This window comes from Panthera pardus, unplaced genomic scaffold (assembly GCF_024362965.1).
Source record: "Panthera pardus isolate Hobbes unplaced genomic scaffold, ASM2436296v1 HiC_scaffold_15, whole genome shotgun sequence".
NCBI lineage: Eukaryota > Metazoa > Chordata > Mammalia > Carnivora > Felidae > Panthera > Panthera pardus.
This window is the reverse complement of record NW_026526710.1, coordinates 63,184,668-63,201,143: the sequence shown is the minus strand read 5'-3', so window position 1 is coordinate 63,201,143 and position 16,476 is coordinate 63,184,668. Positions and strand designations below refer to the sequence as shown.

Here is a 16,476-nt window from a genome sequence, read left to right as displayed (position 1 = left end):
CGGCGGGCGCCCCCGGGCCCCCGCGCGCGCCCCGGCCTCCGGGAGACTGGCGCATGCCACGGAGCGCCCCTCGGGCCGCCGCCGCTCCTGCCCGGGCCCCTGCTGCTGCTGCTGTCGCCTGCGCCTGCTGCCCCAACTCGGCGCCCGACTTCTTCATGGTGTGCGGAGGTCATGTTCGCTCCTTAGCCGGCAAACGACTTTTCTCCTCGCCTCCTCGCCCCGCATGTTCAGGACCAAACGATCTGCGCTCGTCCGGCGTCTCTGGAGGAGCCGTGCGCCCGGCGGCGAGGACGAGGAGGAGGGCGCGGGGGGAGGCGGAGGAGGAGGCGAGCTGCGGGGAGAAGGGGCGACGGACGGCCGGGCGCATGGGGCCGGTGGCGGCGGCGCGGGCAGGGCTGGCTGCTGCCTGGGCAAGGCGGTCAGAGGTGCCAAAGGTCACCACCATCCCCACCCCCCAGCCACGGGCGCCGGCGCGGCCGGGGGCGCCGAGGCGGATCTGAAGGCGCTCACGCACTCGGTGCTCAAGAAACTGAAGGAACGGCAGTTGGAGCTGCTGCTCCAGGCCGTGGAGTCCCGCGGCGGTACGCGCACCGCGTGCCTCCTGCTGCCCGGTCGCCTGGACTGCAGGCTGGGCCTGGGGGCGCCCGCCGGCTCGCAGCCCGCGCAGCCGCCCTCGTCCTACTCGCTCCCCCTCCTGCTGTGCAAAGTGTTCAGGTGGCCGGATCTCAGGCATTCCTCGGAAGTCAAGAGGCTGTGTTGCTGTGAATCTTACGGGAAGATCAACCCCGAGCTGGTGTGCTGCAACCCCCATCACCTTAGCCGACTCTGCGAACTAGGTAAGAAGTTATTCTGCGCCCACCCTCTTGCCTCCTCCCCCTGGCGCGCAAGTGGTAGAAGAACCCCCACTCTCCCGGGCTGTGTGTGTATGTGTGTGCAGCCGCCACCTCTCCGGGGGGGGGGGGGTGTACATCCCCTCCTGGGAAGAGCCTTTAGGGACAAAAGTAGAAAAAGGACAAGGGGAATCTGCAAGGGCATTCCCTGGGGGTTCCCTTCCAGTTTTTTCTCCTCTGCTGCCCCGAGGTGGGCTGTGGGCACAGCTTGTGCACGCACTCCACAGACACGCGGCTCAAAATTTAAATGCCTTCATTTCCACAGCAGCTAGGCGGTGCAGAGAGAAGTGGGGGTCACGCCTCCCCTGCACCCGGAAAAGCACTGAGGTGTGTGGCCGAGTTGGATTCGGGCCAGGCCCGCCGAGGAAGGTTGGGAGCAGCGAGTTGTAGAGGCTGGAAAGTCTCTGCTCCTTTAGTAAATAAGGACAGTCAGGTCGGGATACTCCCCGGCCCCGCAGCTCTGGGGTCTTGGGGCAAAGAAGGTTAGGATGGGAGGCAGGACTGGATACCCGCTCTCAAGTCAGCCAGCCAGGATGGAAAAGAGCAAGCGATCAGAAGTTGGGTGTCCCCAACTTTTTCCTTTCTTTCAGTAAAGCACACAGTGGACTATAGGATGGTCTGCCCCCAGCGCCTCTGTGCCTTTGCTCCCCTTTTATTGCGCCAGGGCCTGGGCTTCGCCTCTGAGACCCCAGCCTCCCTCTCTTTTTCCTCCCAGCCTCCTCTGTTGCTTCCCGTTTCTCCACGTCTCTGTGCACAGCGGGGGATGTACCTCGGGCGCCCACAGATCCTCCCAAGTTCACCAGCGCACTTGGGGCGCGTCTCCCGGGTGGGCTGGGAATGGGGATCCCCGAGTTTCTGCGCGGGCGTGCAGCGGTGCGGCGGGAGGGGGGCGGGCGGGGTGAATTGCACCCCTGGGGGGCGGGGGCGGGGAGGGGGCTTTGTCGCTCCCCGCCCCGTGAACTGTGAAGTGCGCGGCCCGAGCCGGTGGTTTCCAGCCGGGCCGGCGGAGCGCGGCGGCGGCGGCGGCGGCGGCTGCAGACGTGGAGGAGCTGAGCGCCGAGGCTGGCGCCAGGCGGCCTCTTTTGTTTATCTGACAGCTAAATATCAAGGCAATCACCGCCTCGCGGCCCTGCCTCCAACCCCCACAGCTAAGACAAACAGTTGGGCTAAAAGAATGTCTCTGTTATCATAAGTTTCTATCTCTCTTTCTCATGGCTCGGCCTTTATTTTCTCTTACTTTTTTAATTCCAGAGTCTCCCCCTCCTCCTTACTCCAGATACCCGATGGATTTTCTCAAACCAACTGGTGAGTAGATGATTTTAAAAATACCCTTCCTATCTCAAGTTAGAAATGGAGCCTCTAGAACGCGGATTTTTATGTCTAGGCAGCGGCTCTGGGGAGGCGCTGGGCTTGCCCCGAGGTGGTTCTGGGTTTCCTCTGTTGGAAATTTGGTGGATTTTTCTGTTTTTGTTGTGGCTGGAGAGGGTGTGTGTGTGTGTAGATCTATCTATCTACTATGATTTTCTTTTTTGCAAAGATGTTTTGTTCCTTTTTTGTGTATTTTCACTCTGTAACCAAATTGGCTCAGCTTTAACATGTGGAATTTGATCCAGGAAGAAGTGTCTTGAGAGCCAAATAGGACAGGTTGATGGGAGAATCCGGAGAGTTTTGTGAGTGCCAGAAGAATCAGTGAGAAGAGTGGATAATTTGATGACAGAGGGAAGACCGTTTCAAAGGTGCAGAGCAGGTCTTGGTTTGAAGTAAGAGCTTAGAAAATCTGAGAAGTAAAGGCAACACGTCCTGCTGGGTGTTTTGTGCTTCTGACACCTGCTAGTCAGCTCTGGCCCGCGTTTTCTCAGAATTCGAGCTCGGGACCATGCAGGTTTTTAGCATAACTCTGCCTGCCTGTTGCTTTGTCCCTAGATGGCCCAGGGCCAGAGCAAAAGCCCTTTTGAGACTGGCACCAGCCCTGTTGCGGTTGTCTGTATTCAGCTTCTAGCTGGCAGTGCAGGGGCTCATCCTGTGGAGGTAACAGTGCCACGGGGCACAGGGGTCAGCAGAACGGGGCTTTAGGAGTGCCTCCAGGGATGGGCCCCACTGTCCCAGAGCACCTTCTTAAAGCAGCGGGAGATGCCCTAGCTGAGGAGTACGGATTGTTAACTTCGGTCTTCAGGCCTGTATACTGATGCCTGAAAAATGCAACCCTTGTGACATCTTTCTTTTGCCAAGGTTCTGGGAGAAGGAGAGTGAAGGGTTGGGCCCCATTTCTGTCTTGGAATTCACAAGTCCTTCCGCCTCATGAGTTTTGGCTGTTGGGCCTTTCCCCCCACTAATTAAAAGTTTTGCTGGGGCGTTGTCATAAATTAAATACTTTAATGAACGGTGTAACCAAAGCCCATGTTCTGCAGCCAGCCCCCCCGGGACTCCGCCGCTCCCTGAAGTCGGGAGGCGTTGCTGCCTGCCCGGTGCCTGTCTAATAAGTGGCCTGCAAAGCATGTGATATTTTGCTTTCGATTTACAAAACACCAGATAAATGGTCATTAATGAGGAGATAACCGGCTCTCTGTATTTGTAACAAATGTTAGCTGAAATTCCCAAGCTCTGTTTTCTCAAAGAATGTAACTTGACTGGGCTTTTGGCATCAGGACCCAGAATTCTTTCATGAGGTTTGCTCTGTAAGGGGCCATCCCCGCCTGCCCCGTTTTTGTTTCTCCTTCTGTAGCCTTCCAATCTGGAGGGATTCCTTGCAAGAGAGAAAGACCAGTCACCTTGGCCCCAGGAGTAAAGATTGCTAGGGGTGAATAAATGCTCCCAGAAACCTCCTAAAACTGTAGAACAGAAGGGCCACAATTCTCCTGGGTTTCCTGCAGAGATATCAGGATAAATCTGTTCGCAGGATTCAGGCGGTCCTTCTGCCAGGCCAGGACCTCATTTGCAGTGAGTGGAGTGATATATTTATTCATTAGCAAGTGTTGACATTAGGTAGCAAAATGTGTGTAAACAGAGAAGCCACAAAGACAGGAATGTGCCATTTCCAAGGGGGAGAAAAAGTTTTCCAGATCAGCCAATAGGAAGTGATTAACCTGCCAATCGGAAACTCAAACAGCTGGTTACTCACCCAAAACGTTTTGTTTAAAACAAAACAAGAAAGGGAATGAAAAAAGGCCCTGTCGTGGAAGGACGTGAGGTGGTACAGGCCATGCCCCTGTGGAAGGAACTGTCCCGACTTGCTGGAGGGCAGCCAAGTCTGGGAACCGTGGGGCTAGGGACAGGTCTGGGGCCGGTTTTGCCGGCTGCTGTGGCCAGGGCCAGGGCCGTTGAGGTCACACACACAGATGGGATGCTGCCCCCGCTTTTCGTCTTCACCTTGTACATGGGAGGAGAGTACTGGGCTGGGAAATTCAGATCAGCTGCTTGCTTTCTTGAGTGTGTGAGCCCCAGGTTGAAGTTCTGGTCTGGGGTGACTAGGTGAGAACCAGGAGCCAGGTTTTATAATGGACAGCTGTTAAAATCTTAACTGGTTACACAATGAAGGGAATCCCTTCTGTGAAGTCTCCAGCTTGGAAGAGGTGGTGGGAAGGGAACTGGGGAAGGGACCTGGGTGCTAGGTGGTCCCAAACCAGTAGGATCTTCCGGGAAGGGTTAGACATACCTGAACCAAAGGGCAAGGTGGCTGTGACTTGTGACTATCTGAAGTCAAGAAGGTTCCTTCCTCTCCCGCAAGGGATAGGAACATGCTGTTCGAAAGTAGAACTTATGTTGTGGAGGGCGGGGGGGATGCTGAGGGGTTGCTATGTGGGCCCTGCTCCCTGTGTCCTCTGCATCTGATGGTGTGCAAGACTTCCCAGAATGGCTGGAGTTGAGGATGTTGCTGGGGACACTGTATTTGCTTAGGCCAGGGTCCCAGGTGACCAGCACCCATTTGGTAGATCAAGCCTCCAAAGGGTAGTTGAGAAGTCTGGAATCTAGGCCTGCTTTTACCTCTTAACTCAACGTCTCTTAATTTTTCTGGGCCTCTGTATAAATCTAGTTGATCAAAGAGTTAAGAGTTAGATGATTCATTCATTTGCTCATTTATTGGTTCGTTCATTCATTCTACAGGCCTAATGATGTGCCTGCCTGAAAATGTGGATGATTCCCATGCAGTGGATTGTGCTCTAACCAGGGTTCATGGGAGCTGTGGATTGGGGCAGAGCTGGGACATTGACCGTGTGGTTGGGGGAGCGGGGCTGGGGCTCCTTGGGCCCCGGTGGCTCTTGGGAAGCTCAGAACTATGCTGACGAGAATATCTGAGCTCTTCTGGAACCATTCTCTTGGTGAGAGGAATAGAATCCCCAGCCCCTTCACCTTGTGCCCCTTGTACAGCTCATTCCTTGGCTGGTCCCCAGGCTTGCGTCTTCAAGGACTGTCTTTTTCTCCCAGAGAACCCAGCACTTACTGGGTGCTTGGTAATGTTTAACGGTGGATAAGAGCCAGGAATGGCCTAGAGCCTAGAGTGTGTGCATCCTGGGCCCTGGAGAGCTGGGACACAGGCAGAGGCTGAGACACTGGCTTTGGACCTCTGTCTCTGGGTGAGGGCTGGGGGTGTGGCCTCTTGGACCTTTACGAGCCCTGAAGTAGCTTGAGGAGGCCAGTCTGGATGCTGAGGCCGTCTGGGCCTAACTACCTGCAGGGAAGAGTGAGGACTTGGGCCCCTGGGGAGGGAGAGCTGTGGGATGGGCTGGATGAGCGCTCAACTCTTGCTCACGGCCCAGCTCACTGGGTGGCCCCCTGGGCTAGTCAGTGACGCCTCAGTTTACCAAGGTGCGGGTCCAACAGGTATACTTTAATACTTCACAGAGGTGGCGGGGAGGCCTAATTAATGTTTGTAAATCCCTCTTGAGATCAAAGGCTCTGCAGAAGGGCAGAGCACCATTTCATAAAAACGCTTGTGGTTGCCGGAGCTGGCTTACCTTTGATCTGAGACAGGCTGACACCTTGAATGTGGTCCCAGCTCTGCCCTGAGATGCCAGGCTCTTCCTTTGAAACCCACTTTGCCCCTGGGATTCAGCCAGCCAAAGCCGGAGGAAGGCAGGGGGCAGTGGCCGTGGATACGTCCTCCTGTTTAATGTGGGAGTGTCTTCCGCTTGTGGGTAGGTAAAACCTATCTCTCGAACATGGTGAAGGCCATCCAAGTAGTTTAAAAAGTGCAGGGTATACACCATTTAACAAGCAGCTTCCATTTTCTGCTCCCCTATTGTTTTCCATTTGATTAAGTGTCTCCTGTAAAACTGTATATTCCTGTTAGGAATTACACTTTATCCTGATAAAATGAGATTACGCACACAGTCTTTTCTCTCTTGCTCTGCCTATGGCCCCCACCCCTCCCCTCTGCTCTCCCCCCCACCTCCCCCCACGCCCCTGTTGAGAATTCTTGAAAAGTTGTTCTTCCAGCCTGAGAGAGAATGCGGGAGACGGAAGGTTCTGGGATTAGAGAGAGAATCTCAGAGTTGGAGGAGTAGGCAGCAGAAATCCAGACGTGGTTTGGGGGCCCTGGGTAGGCCATGCTCAGTCCCTCCCCCCCCCTTTTATTGGGGAATGAAGGCTGCTGCTGGGCTACTAAATAAAGGACTCCAAATGGGCTTACTTGCCTCCGGGCTTCTCTTTCCATTGGCTTCCTGTTTGCCAGCGTGGCCAAGTGGTTCCAATGGGAAACTGGTAGAACACACCCCAGGTTCATCCTGCTGGTGACCTGGGGTGGTTGGGGGACGGGAATTGAACCATCCAACCCAGTGTGCTTGCGGTGGAGCCGCGAAGCCCCTTTCCGGAGCCGGCCTCTCACTATGGCCCTCAGTTTGGCCTTGGCAGTGATGCATGATGAGCTTTCAGGGTCTTGTGTACTTTTGTTTCATGGGGCTAATTAGTTGTGTTTCGTGGGCATTAGGTTTTGGTTTAATTGCTCGGAGGGAGGTTGTGGAGTCTGTTTCTCAGCTAGAATTGTCATTAGCCTCGTTAGCGTTTAGGTCACCGTGCTAAGCACCTGAGGGTGACAGAGACATTGAAGAGAAGCTTATAGGCTGGTTAGGGCTTACAGGATCTGAAGGTAAAAGATGAGCAAAGTCGGCAGAAGGGAATTCCAAGTGCTGGATGCCAGAAAAATTTTATAGGAACCAAGGGCAAGGGAGCCTTGCAGGTCTGGGGCTGCCCGGGAAGGTTTCCAGAGAGGAGTTTGGACCAGGCCTAGAAGGAGGTAGAACGTTTCCCCTTCAGCTGGGAGCCTTGTTCTCGGTCCTGATGTGCCGGTGGCTTTATACAGATGTGCACATGAGTAAGATTCATTGGGTTCTTTTTATTTTATTTTAATTCAAAAATTTTTTTTCATGTTTATTTATTTTGAGAGGGAGACAGAGCACCAGCAGGGAAGGGGCAGAGAGGGGGAGAGAGAGAGAGAGAGACAGACAGACAGAGACAGAGAGAGAGAATCCCAAGCAGGCTCTGTGCTGCCAGGGCAGAGCCCGACACCGGGATCGATCCCATCAATCTCGAGATCACGACCTGAGCCGAGATCTAGTGCCGGACGCTTAACCGGCCGAGTCACCCAGGCGCCCGCCATGGGGTTGTCCTTGAGATTTGTATGCCTCATTATACTTCTGATACATTAGTTAAAAGAGAAAAAATTCCCTTCAGCTCAAGGGCAGTCTTGAGAAAGTCCTGAAGAACTGGGAAGTGTAACAAGATGAGGGAGACACTGGTCTATGGGAGTGGCAGAGAGGCCCCTGGATCTACAGGAAGGCTTCACCTTGGGGGTTGAGAGCAGAGCCCAGGCTTCCTTTGACCTTGGGAACTACCTGGTTTCTTCAATGGGGGACTTGCAATAAAAGAGAAATTCCAGCCAGTCTGCGACCGAGCCTGACTTGACTAATGATTAACTGGCTGCCCAGAGCCCAGACCGGTGACAAGGTGCTGTGGTCTGTCTTCTGATGGGCAGCGAAGCCTGAGCAGACCATTAATAATCAGGATCGCGGTGGGGAGTCAGCTGTTTGGAATGTGTGGTTTCTCTTTAATGCTGTTTAGAATGTGCTTAAAAATTAATCTTGGTGTTTTTATTTATTTGTTTGTGTATTTATTTCTCCCTCTCCTTTTCACATCCACAGCAGACTGTCCAGATGCTGTGCCTTCCTCCGCTGAAACAGGGGGAACGAATTATCTGGCCCCTGGGGGGCTTTCAGGTGAGACATTTTCTCTTATTTCCCTGGCAGTTTCAAGACCTCTTGAAATGACTGGAGACGAGAGGAATCGGGGTGGCCTTCTGCCACCCCAGCTGGTCTGGAATTAATTCTCACTTTTATGTGCTTAAACTGGATGCATCCGTAGTGACTCTGGCCCTTGAGCTCGCCATTCTGCAGTCACTTACGCATCAGGACCCTGGGCCTGCTCTGTTGAGGAAGTGGGGGCCAGCCGGGGACTGGCATGATGCTGTGTTTCATGGTTATTGTTAAAGCAGCTACTGGCTCTGGGGGCTTCCGCTCGGTGACTTTGGCATTAGTTCATGGGCTTAAGTTTAAGCTCTTTCTTGCACTTGCCCTTAGTGCATGGAGTGCCTTAAAAGGGGATCGATCCACCTTTTGGGAACCCGTTGAAGGCAGATCCCAGGCATAGGGTGGGAGTTCAACGCAGATGTCCTTGATGCTTCTGTGCAGGTTTTAATTCCCAGTCTAGCTTTAGTGCAGGATTCTATAGCGCGTATCCGGAGACGGGAGCCACAGGATGGAGACACTGAGGACAGTAGAGACTTGGCAGTGCTACCCGGGAGGGAAGGTCTGGAATGCCAGTGCTGGAGGGTTATGGGAATGAGGGAGGTAGCCTGAGCATCACTGCCCCTGAGGGGCATGAGAAGAGAGTCATAAACTTGTAGGAGCTCATTAGCAATGTAAGTAGGAAGCATTTTCCTCTTTTTCAAAAGACATCCTATTTCTACCTGATTTTCCCACCCAGTGTGCCGTCTCTGGATTTTCCAAGAGCCAGCTAAAACAAGAGGGAGAGTCACCCGGTGGGGGGGGGGGGGGTAGGGGTAGGGGAGAAATTCCAGGGTTCCGTGCATTTGTTGCTTGCCTTTGGGACGTTGGCAGAGGAGCATGGCGGCTGAGATGGAACCGTCTGGGGGGGCTGCTGTGGTGTGCCCTCTTTTGTGAGGTGACCTCTGATTGGCTGGATGCTGCCTCTAGGCCATGGTCATGCTCATCCTGGCCAGCCCCTCCCAGGCTCTCCTGTCCAGGAACGGAGCTTGCTGAGGACGCCTTTAGGAAGACCCTTGTTTGTTTTTATTTCAGGGCAATATATACTCTTGACTTATCTGCCGCGGAGGGTATTGTTTACACAAAGCTCCTAATGAGAAGTGGGCAGGAAGAAGAGGGACCCGGTGAGGGGCGGGGGCATCGTGTGTGGGGAGGGGCGGGGGGACCGCGGCGGTGGAGGAGGGAGAACATGCTGGAACGGGTGAACTGCGTCTTTTCTGCTTTCTAAGGCTGAGAAAGTTCCTGAAAGAAAGAAGGCCAAGAAGAGGAGAGGGTCTGGGCAAAATAACACACTCAGGATGTTGTTCGATGGGTTTATTTTTTAAATCCTGAATGTGCAGGGAGGAGCCCCAGCCCTTTTGAACCACATGAAATAAGCAAGGGAAGTGGTAGCTTTTGAAAGGGGGCTTTTCGGAAGGGTTGTCTTATTGATAACATCTTGTCTGTCTTGTCTGCTGGAGGAAATGACGACACCAAGCCGAGCATCTCCTTCCTCGGCCCCGTGCAGCCCTATCTGAGTTAGGTGGGCTTTCTGTTCCCAAAGCCATTCCAGTCCTAGAAAGAAACCGGGACGGGGGGTGGGGGGGGAGGTGAGTAAAACAATTATTAACTGCTCTCCCCGCCCCCCCAAGGTAATTGCAACCATTTAGATTACTGAGGCGCTGCTTGGGAGGAGGAGTGGTTGTCTCTGAAGGGATCGAATGGTTTAACAAAACTGCAAAAAAGAAAAAGACCAGGGGGCCTCCACATGAAAGAGCATTTGTTTTGAATTTTAGCTCTTAATTTACTAATTCCCAAGGCTTCAAAGTTTGAGCTCTTTCTTCTTTCCGTTCGGAGTTGGAACAGCTTATTAATAATGTGCTGTGGGGGGAAATTGAAGGAACTTGAGTTTTGGGTTGGTGCCCAGTGGTTTGGGGGGTGTCAGGGGAGGCGATGGGCACAGAGAAACCCAGGGCTACACCCTTTGTGGCGAGAGTGCCCCCGAAAAGATGGTTTAATGGCCCGGGTCCAGGACGAGGGTTTTGCAGATGGAGAGAGCCCAGACCTCGTCCTTCCCAAGTTGATCTTTCCATGGGGGGGTTGGCTTGGGTGTGTCCACCTTGGAGGGTGAGGCTGGTGGGGGCTGCGGAGACGTAGCCGAGTGGGACAGGGCTGCATGGGGGAAGGGGTTAGCAGAGGCTGGAAGGTGGGAGCCTGCTTCAGGAAGTGGGGGGCACTGGGCATCAAGGTGGGGAGCGGTGAACGCGCCCACAAGGATTTGCCCCCTCCTCCCCCTTGAAATAACCTCTCTGAGTGTCTCTTTCACAGGCCCTGTGTGCTGTTTTCCTTCCTGTCCTGCCCTGGCTGAGAGCGGGCTTAATGAATGGGGCTCAGTTTAGGGTGGGAGGAAGGTCGGGAGCGGGAGCCAGGGCTTGATTCTCTTGGCAAGGGAAGAAGGGAAAGAAAAAACAGCCAAATGTGAAAATGTGGTGCCTCGGAGGTGGGGGTGGGGGTGTGCTCAAAGGCATTCCCCTCCTGAACTGCCGGGGTGACTCCAAGGCTGGCCCTTCCCTCTCGTGCGAGGAAGGGGAGTGGGCGGGTGGGAGCCCTGGGAGCAGGCCCGCTGGCTGCACTTGAAGTTCCAGCCTTGCAGCTTGGGTCTGGCCGGGGAGGCGACAGGCCCAGGCCTCCGGGACTTGCAGGGAAACATACCCCACCCCTGCAAGTTTCCTCAGTCTGGGAAAAACGGCACATTTTTAGAAGGCTGTGACTCGGTTCCAGGAGATTGTACTTTCATTTCTGACAGCCGGCTCTCTGAGACAGATGGATTGCTTGGTGCATGGTTTTGTGTGTGCGTGTGTGCACACGCGTGTGCTGCAGACGTACAGATAGCCGATCCCGTGCACAGAACACACGAGCAGGCAGGTGCCCGCAGGCAGGCTGTGGGATGGACCAAGGGGCAGGCGGACGGCAGGGTATGCACTCTGGGGGTCGGGGGCGGAGTGGTTGTTGGTGCATTGGGTCTGAACTGGGATCTGGCAGCGCTTAGTTTTAAGCTCTGGGCGGACAGTGCCTTTTCAAAGGCGTGCATCTCCAGAATAAGCCCTTGCTGCTGGAGTGTCCGTGTCCTGGCCCAGGAAGACCCACCTTTGGAGAGGGCTGCTGTTGAGGGGAAGCTTCTTCGTTCGGCTCAGTGGTGGTGGGAGCGGGAAGGATTTGCTCCCAGAGCTTTCACTGTCTCCCCGGTGATCAAAAGCATGTGCTAGAAGCCGCCATCTTTGCAGCCTCCATCTGGAGTCCCCGGTGGGGCTCTCTCGTTTAGCTCGTCTGCTGTCCTGGTTTGGGCAGGATGGAGGAGCACCGTCTCGCCTGCAAATTCTGGGTTGTTCAGCTGTAGACCCATCCTTCAGCCTCCTCCTGCATATATTAATGTCTGGAGCCGGCTGGGCCTCCGCCATCAGTGCTTCCTTGGGTTGGGACACGGATTGGAGGCCAACACTTGGTACTTCTTTAAACTTCAAGAGAGACGCCACCGTGGATTTCAAGGAAGGAGCGGGGAGGCAGTGGTGACATAGGTACTGATGTGTCCCGCGGGGCTTGTTGGGGGGAGTTGAGGGAGGCCCAACTCTTGGCTGCGTAGAGTCGTGCTTATTGGAGAGACGCCGTTCCACCAGCCTAAGGGAGGCCAACTCCTTTGCAGGCTCTCCTTTGTTTAGCTTCTGGTTGCCACTTCTGGGTGACGGGAGGTCAGCGGCCACTCCTGGAACTTGTCTCTTCCTTCTCTTTGGTCCCTGCGGGCGTCTTGGATTGCCTCAGAGAGACAAGAGTCTTCAAAAATATCTGTCTGATCAGAAAATGTGGTTCCGGCTCCGTCCAAGTAGTAAGTTTAGGCTCAAAGCAAGGAGCTTAGGAAAGTTTGCTTCATCTTGTTCATCAGATACCTGTGAACAAGTCCTTATTGTCTGGCTTGGAGTGGCGATGGGACACTGGGAATTTGGGACCCGGGTGGCTGTTGCCGTGTTTTTGTGTCTCCTTCCTCTGCCTGGGAACGAGCAGGTTGTGGTTTTTGCTGAGGTCTCTAATGTTTGGGGGAGTCAGATGGACCAGCACATGTGACTGTGAGTGAGCTTCCTTACCTGCCCACTCCCTTACACCCCAGATCCAGACAGTCTGGATCTATAGGGACTCAGCCCATATCCCCCTAAATACCTGTGTAATGACTCGGGCCTCTGTCGGCTCACCTGCTGCACACCTACTCCCCAGTGAAGGACCGGTCCTGGACAGCAGCTCAGGTTTTTGCAATGCTCGAGGTCATGCTCCCGGCCCTGGATCAGGGCTCACTGATGAAACCCCCTTTGTCCTGGAAAGAATGAGGTAGTCAGGCAGGGGTTAAATGCAGGGAGACAGCATTTAAAGTCTCTGGAGCAAATCTGGGCTGCTCTCCTGGCCAGACTGGACGGGCTTCCGCCTCATGCATCCTGTCACTGAGGCAGAACAGGGCCTCCCAGCAGAGGGGCAGGGGGCCGGGTAAGGGCCAGGTTCTGTCCGGAGTCGCTTCTGGGTAAAGTCCAGCACATTAAATCTCACCGTTCGCCTTGGACCTTCCCTTAGCCGGTCTGTAGCCTGGTGGCCTTCTAGACCTATAGGACCTCTCTGGCAAGCTCCGAGCCAGTAGGGCAGTGAACAAGGAAGACATGCCAAAGTCATGCTCAAGTTTGACTCCCTCTGCATCTTTATTGTTGCTGTTACTACACCAAAATATTGGTCCCGCCAGTGCTGTGATTGCCTTCGCTGCAGTGGCAACTTCAAAGCAGGTGCGAGCAACCCTGGCGAGAGAAAACAAGGCCCAGGGTGGGAGTGCCAGATAGATGTGCCTCCAACATCAGGAGACCCTGGGATCTTCTGAATCACAGTCCCCGCGGGTGGGGACCCAGGATCGGTATGTTGTGAAGCTCCCCGGGTGATGGCAGTGTGCCGACAAGTCGAGGAACCCCTCATGGAAGGGGAAGGAGGGGTCTGTGTCCCCGTGGGGGATCTCTGGCTGCTTCTCTTGGTGGCCCGGCAGGTTTTCTGTGATTCCCTGTCTGCTCCCGTAGTGAAGAATTTGACCGTCTGGCTGGCTCAATGAGCCTCTTCTCAAATAAGATTTTTGCTGCATTGTAAGAACTTGACAAGGTGCATTGACTTTGCACCTTCCTCCAGTTGACTTTGCTGTTGTTAATGACCTTGTAAAAGCGACCCGTGGGACAGAGTTTCCTTTTGGGGTGATAACAGTGTTCTGGAACTAGATAGTGGTAATGGTTACACACAGCTCCGTGAATGCACTCAGTGTCACTAATGGTAAATTTTATGTTATGTGTATTTTACCACAGTTTTTAAAGGTAGTGACCTGTGGTGGCTTTTAAATATATTTTAGATAATCAAGAACGGTGATTCCAGAGACTAAAAGTGGAGAGACTTGTGTTTGGTGCCTGGGATCCACCGTTGACAGACAGTCGTGTTGCCAAAGGACTTCTGAGGTCTCCTGGGTTGGGGGTGGGGGTGGGGGCCCTTTGATGGGCTGGGAGCCTGTCTCTCTGAATCTTATTACCTGAAGAAGCAGGGAGAAGCGGGCGCATCTCTGTGTTGATTTTTTTTTTTTTTTTTTTTTGACCTTCCCTTTTCCATGCGGGTTGCAGAAATGAGAGGCAGGAAAGTTCCCTGTGGTTCTTTCCGAGCCTGACCTTTCTGCAGGGGAAGTGAGTGCACTTCTTCCCGCTCTGCCCCAGATGTCATTTTCCCCTGGTCTACCCAGCCCGGTTCCCTGCACCCTCGCCAGCCCAGGGATTGGAGACTGAGGGTGACGCAGGGGCTGTCCCTCAAAGTCCCGGGCCTCCTGACCCCTTGCCCCTCCCCCGCGATCCAGACCCTTTCCCTGGCTCTGCTCCCAAGGCCCCTGGTCCATGTGACCTCCCCACTGAGGTTATAGGGCTGCAGAGGTGGGCAGGTGACTTCCCCGGAGCCCTCCCTTTGCAGGAGGCTCGTGAAAGGATCCTGTGCGCCGTGGCCGCTGGGAGGTCACCACTGGTCCTACCATCTTCCTCGCTCAGTATTGAATGGCCAGCCCAGAGGCTGGCTGTGTGCCTACTGTCACAGAGAGGCTTCCTCTCTGGGCTATTTTCAGCGGGAAGATATTATTAACTGCTGAGGCACAGTTCTCAATTTAGTGGCTAACACACCAAGAAAGCAACACTCTGTCAGCGGCAGCTCTACGCAAACACGCCGGGCTGCTCCCAGCCCCTTCCCCGTCTCCCCGTGGGGTGTCCTTGGGGATCTGGGGCGGGGAAGGTACCATCGGAGATCCTGTCTGCCACCAAGAGATCGAACCGTTTTAATTGAGCCAATTGTTTAAAGGTGTAGGACATGGTAGTGTTTATTTATATCCTAAGGTGGGGAGATTCTGTGTTGGGAATGGGGACCCCAGATGGAAAAAGGAACTTTCTGTGGAGTTGAGGACCGTCATTTAAAACAGAGTGATAACTTTCACCTTGTAAGCGAACAGGAAATACTGGGAATAAGACAGGAAATTGCATCTTTCCTTCTATAAGAAGAACTCCAGAAAAAAGTTGTTCATGAAAGGTAGCGGCTAAGATGAGGCCAGCCTTTTTTTTTTTTTTCCTTTTTTTTTTTTTGCGGGGGGGGGTTCTCCCCCCTTCTTCCTTTCCACTCCCACGAGAACTTTTAGGCCATTTTGTTTAAGAAAGAGGCTGTTTGAGAACTTTATGTTACTTTTATTATTTAAAAAAATATTTTACCAGAAGGGTCACCTTCAGTTGAAATGTTAACTGCAGCCTTATTTCCTGGTTCACTAAAGAATCTTTCATGATTTTTTTCTGCTTCCTTCCCCAAATGGTGAGGCCAAGCAGCTCTTGGCTGGAAGCGAATTTTGGTTTGGCTGCTCGAGGTCCTCGACACTGAGCCCCACCCAGGGTCATTAGCTCCGTTTTAACTTGCAAAAGAAAAAAAACCTCTTTTTGGTAGGGGGTGGGTAAGAATTCGTTCGTGCCCACAGTGTTCCACCCCAGCGTTGCCTTCCCCTAACGTGGGTGCCTGGCCTGGGGCAGATTAGAAGTCAAGGCTGCCTCGAGGCCAGTCCTGTGTCCACCCTAGCAGCCCCCAGGAATTCCTTACCTTCTGAGACTATCTGTTTCCTGGGTGCTAGTGAGGAGTGGAGGGAAACAGGCTTCAGGGCTCTCCTGGTACAGCTCTGCTCTGCCCTGGGGGGACTGCACCCAGTCACCCAGAAGCTTCCCCCAGAAAGAGGGCTTGCCACAGCCTCATGTGGTGTGGAGAAGTAGGTGGTATATTGTCCTGGGTGTAAAAGCGGTTTCCATTTACTCATCTCTGGGTTTCTGACTCCCCTCTTGGACGATGTCATTCATCGTTCTGGTGACAGGGGCTAGTGCCCTGACCCATGCTGCTAAGGGGCCCTCTTTAGGCTGGAGGTCAGAAAGAGATTTGTGTGTGGCTTGCTTGCTCCCCACTCACTCCGGTCCCCCACCCCAGCTTTTTTTCCTTAGCGTGCATTGTTTTGTTTTCATAACACAACAAGAGCCCTGGGGTGTGTAAGAGCATTGTTGAACACTCGGTGAGGGTAACTTGTCCAAACAGAGCAGGACGCCAAGGCAGAATGCTGTGGGCAGGTGGTGTGCCCACAGAGGTTGCCGGGCCGGCGCCTGGCTTGGAAACACCTCCGGATATGCCGCAGCTGGCTGGGAAGTAGGTGAGGACAGGGGCTTCTCTCTGCCCGTCTCCCCTGGGAACTGGGACACGGCCTGGGCCTTTCTGGCTGACCCCTGCCTGGAAGGCATGCTCCCCTCCCAGCCCGGTTCCCTCATACCTCCCTCTGGCAGGTGTCAGGCTGGGTGGGCCACCTGTTCTGGGAGAAGCCAGCCTGTCTCTGGCTCATTCATATAGTGATTATTTATTGAGCATCTACTATGTGCCAGCCTCTGCAGTTTTGGGGCTGCCAGAGTCAAAACGAAGAGCAGCATGCAGTGGTTTGTCTGGAGGGCTTTTGGGGTCAGCGAGGTGGAGGCTTTTGCACGGAATTTGGCTCTGTCTGGAGTACAGACAGAGGGCGGCTTCTCAGGCAGTTTCTACAGGACAGAAGGAGCTTGGGCTCGGAGCCGGGCCGTAGGTGTTGTGAGACGCGGTAGAGGTGCAGGGATGGGCCCCTGGGGTGATTGTCTGAGCACGCCGGGGTTGGCAAGAGCTTTTCTGTCATCGGCTTTTGCCTCTGCTTTGGTTGTGTGGTCTGTTGAGAGTTGAGATAAAACAAAGCTTGTGGATAA

General features: G+C 54.1%; 1 protein-coding gene across 2 annotated transcripts in view; it reads left to right on the top strand.

The window, feature by feature from the left end:
* Window positions 1-223: 223 nt before the first annotated feature.
* The window catches only part of SMAD7 (SMAD family member 7), a 29,482-nt gene continuing 13,229 nt past the window's right edge, over window positions 224-16,476 (top strand). Inside the window, exons 1-3 of one of the 2 annotated variants that reach the window (XM_019464099.2) lie at window positions 224-836; window positions 2,142-2,195; window positions 8,027-8,098. In XM_019464099.2, the coding sequence (XP_019319644.1) occupies window positions 224-836; window positions 2,142-2,195; window positions 8,027-8,098 (739 nt within the window). Of the gene's footprint in view, window positions 837-2,141; window positions 2,196-8,023; window positions 8,099-16,476 lie in introns of both variants that reach the window. The other variant, XM_019464097.2, reaches the window with a different exon arrangement.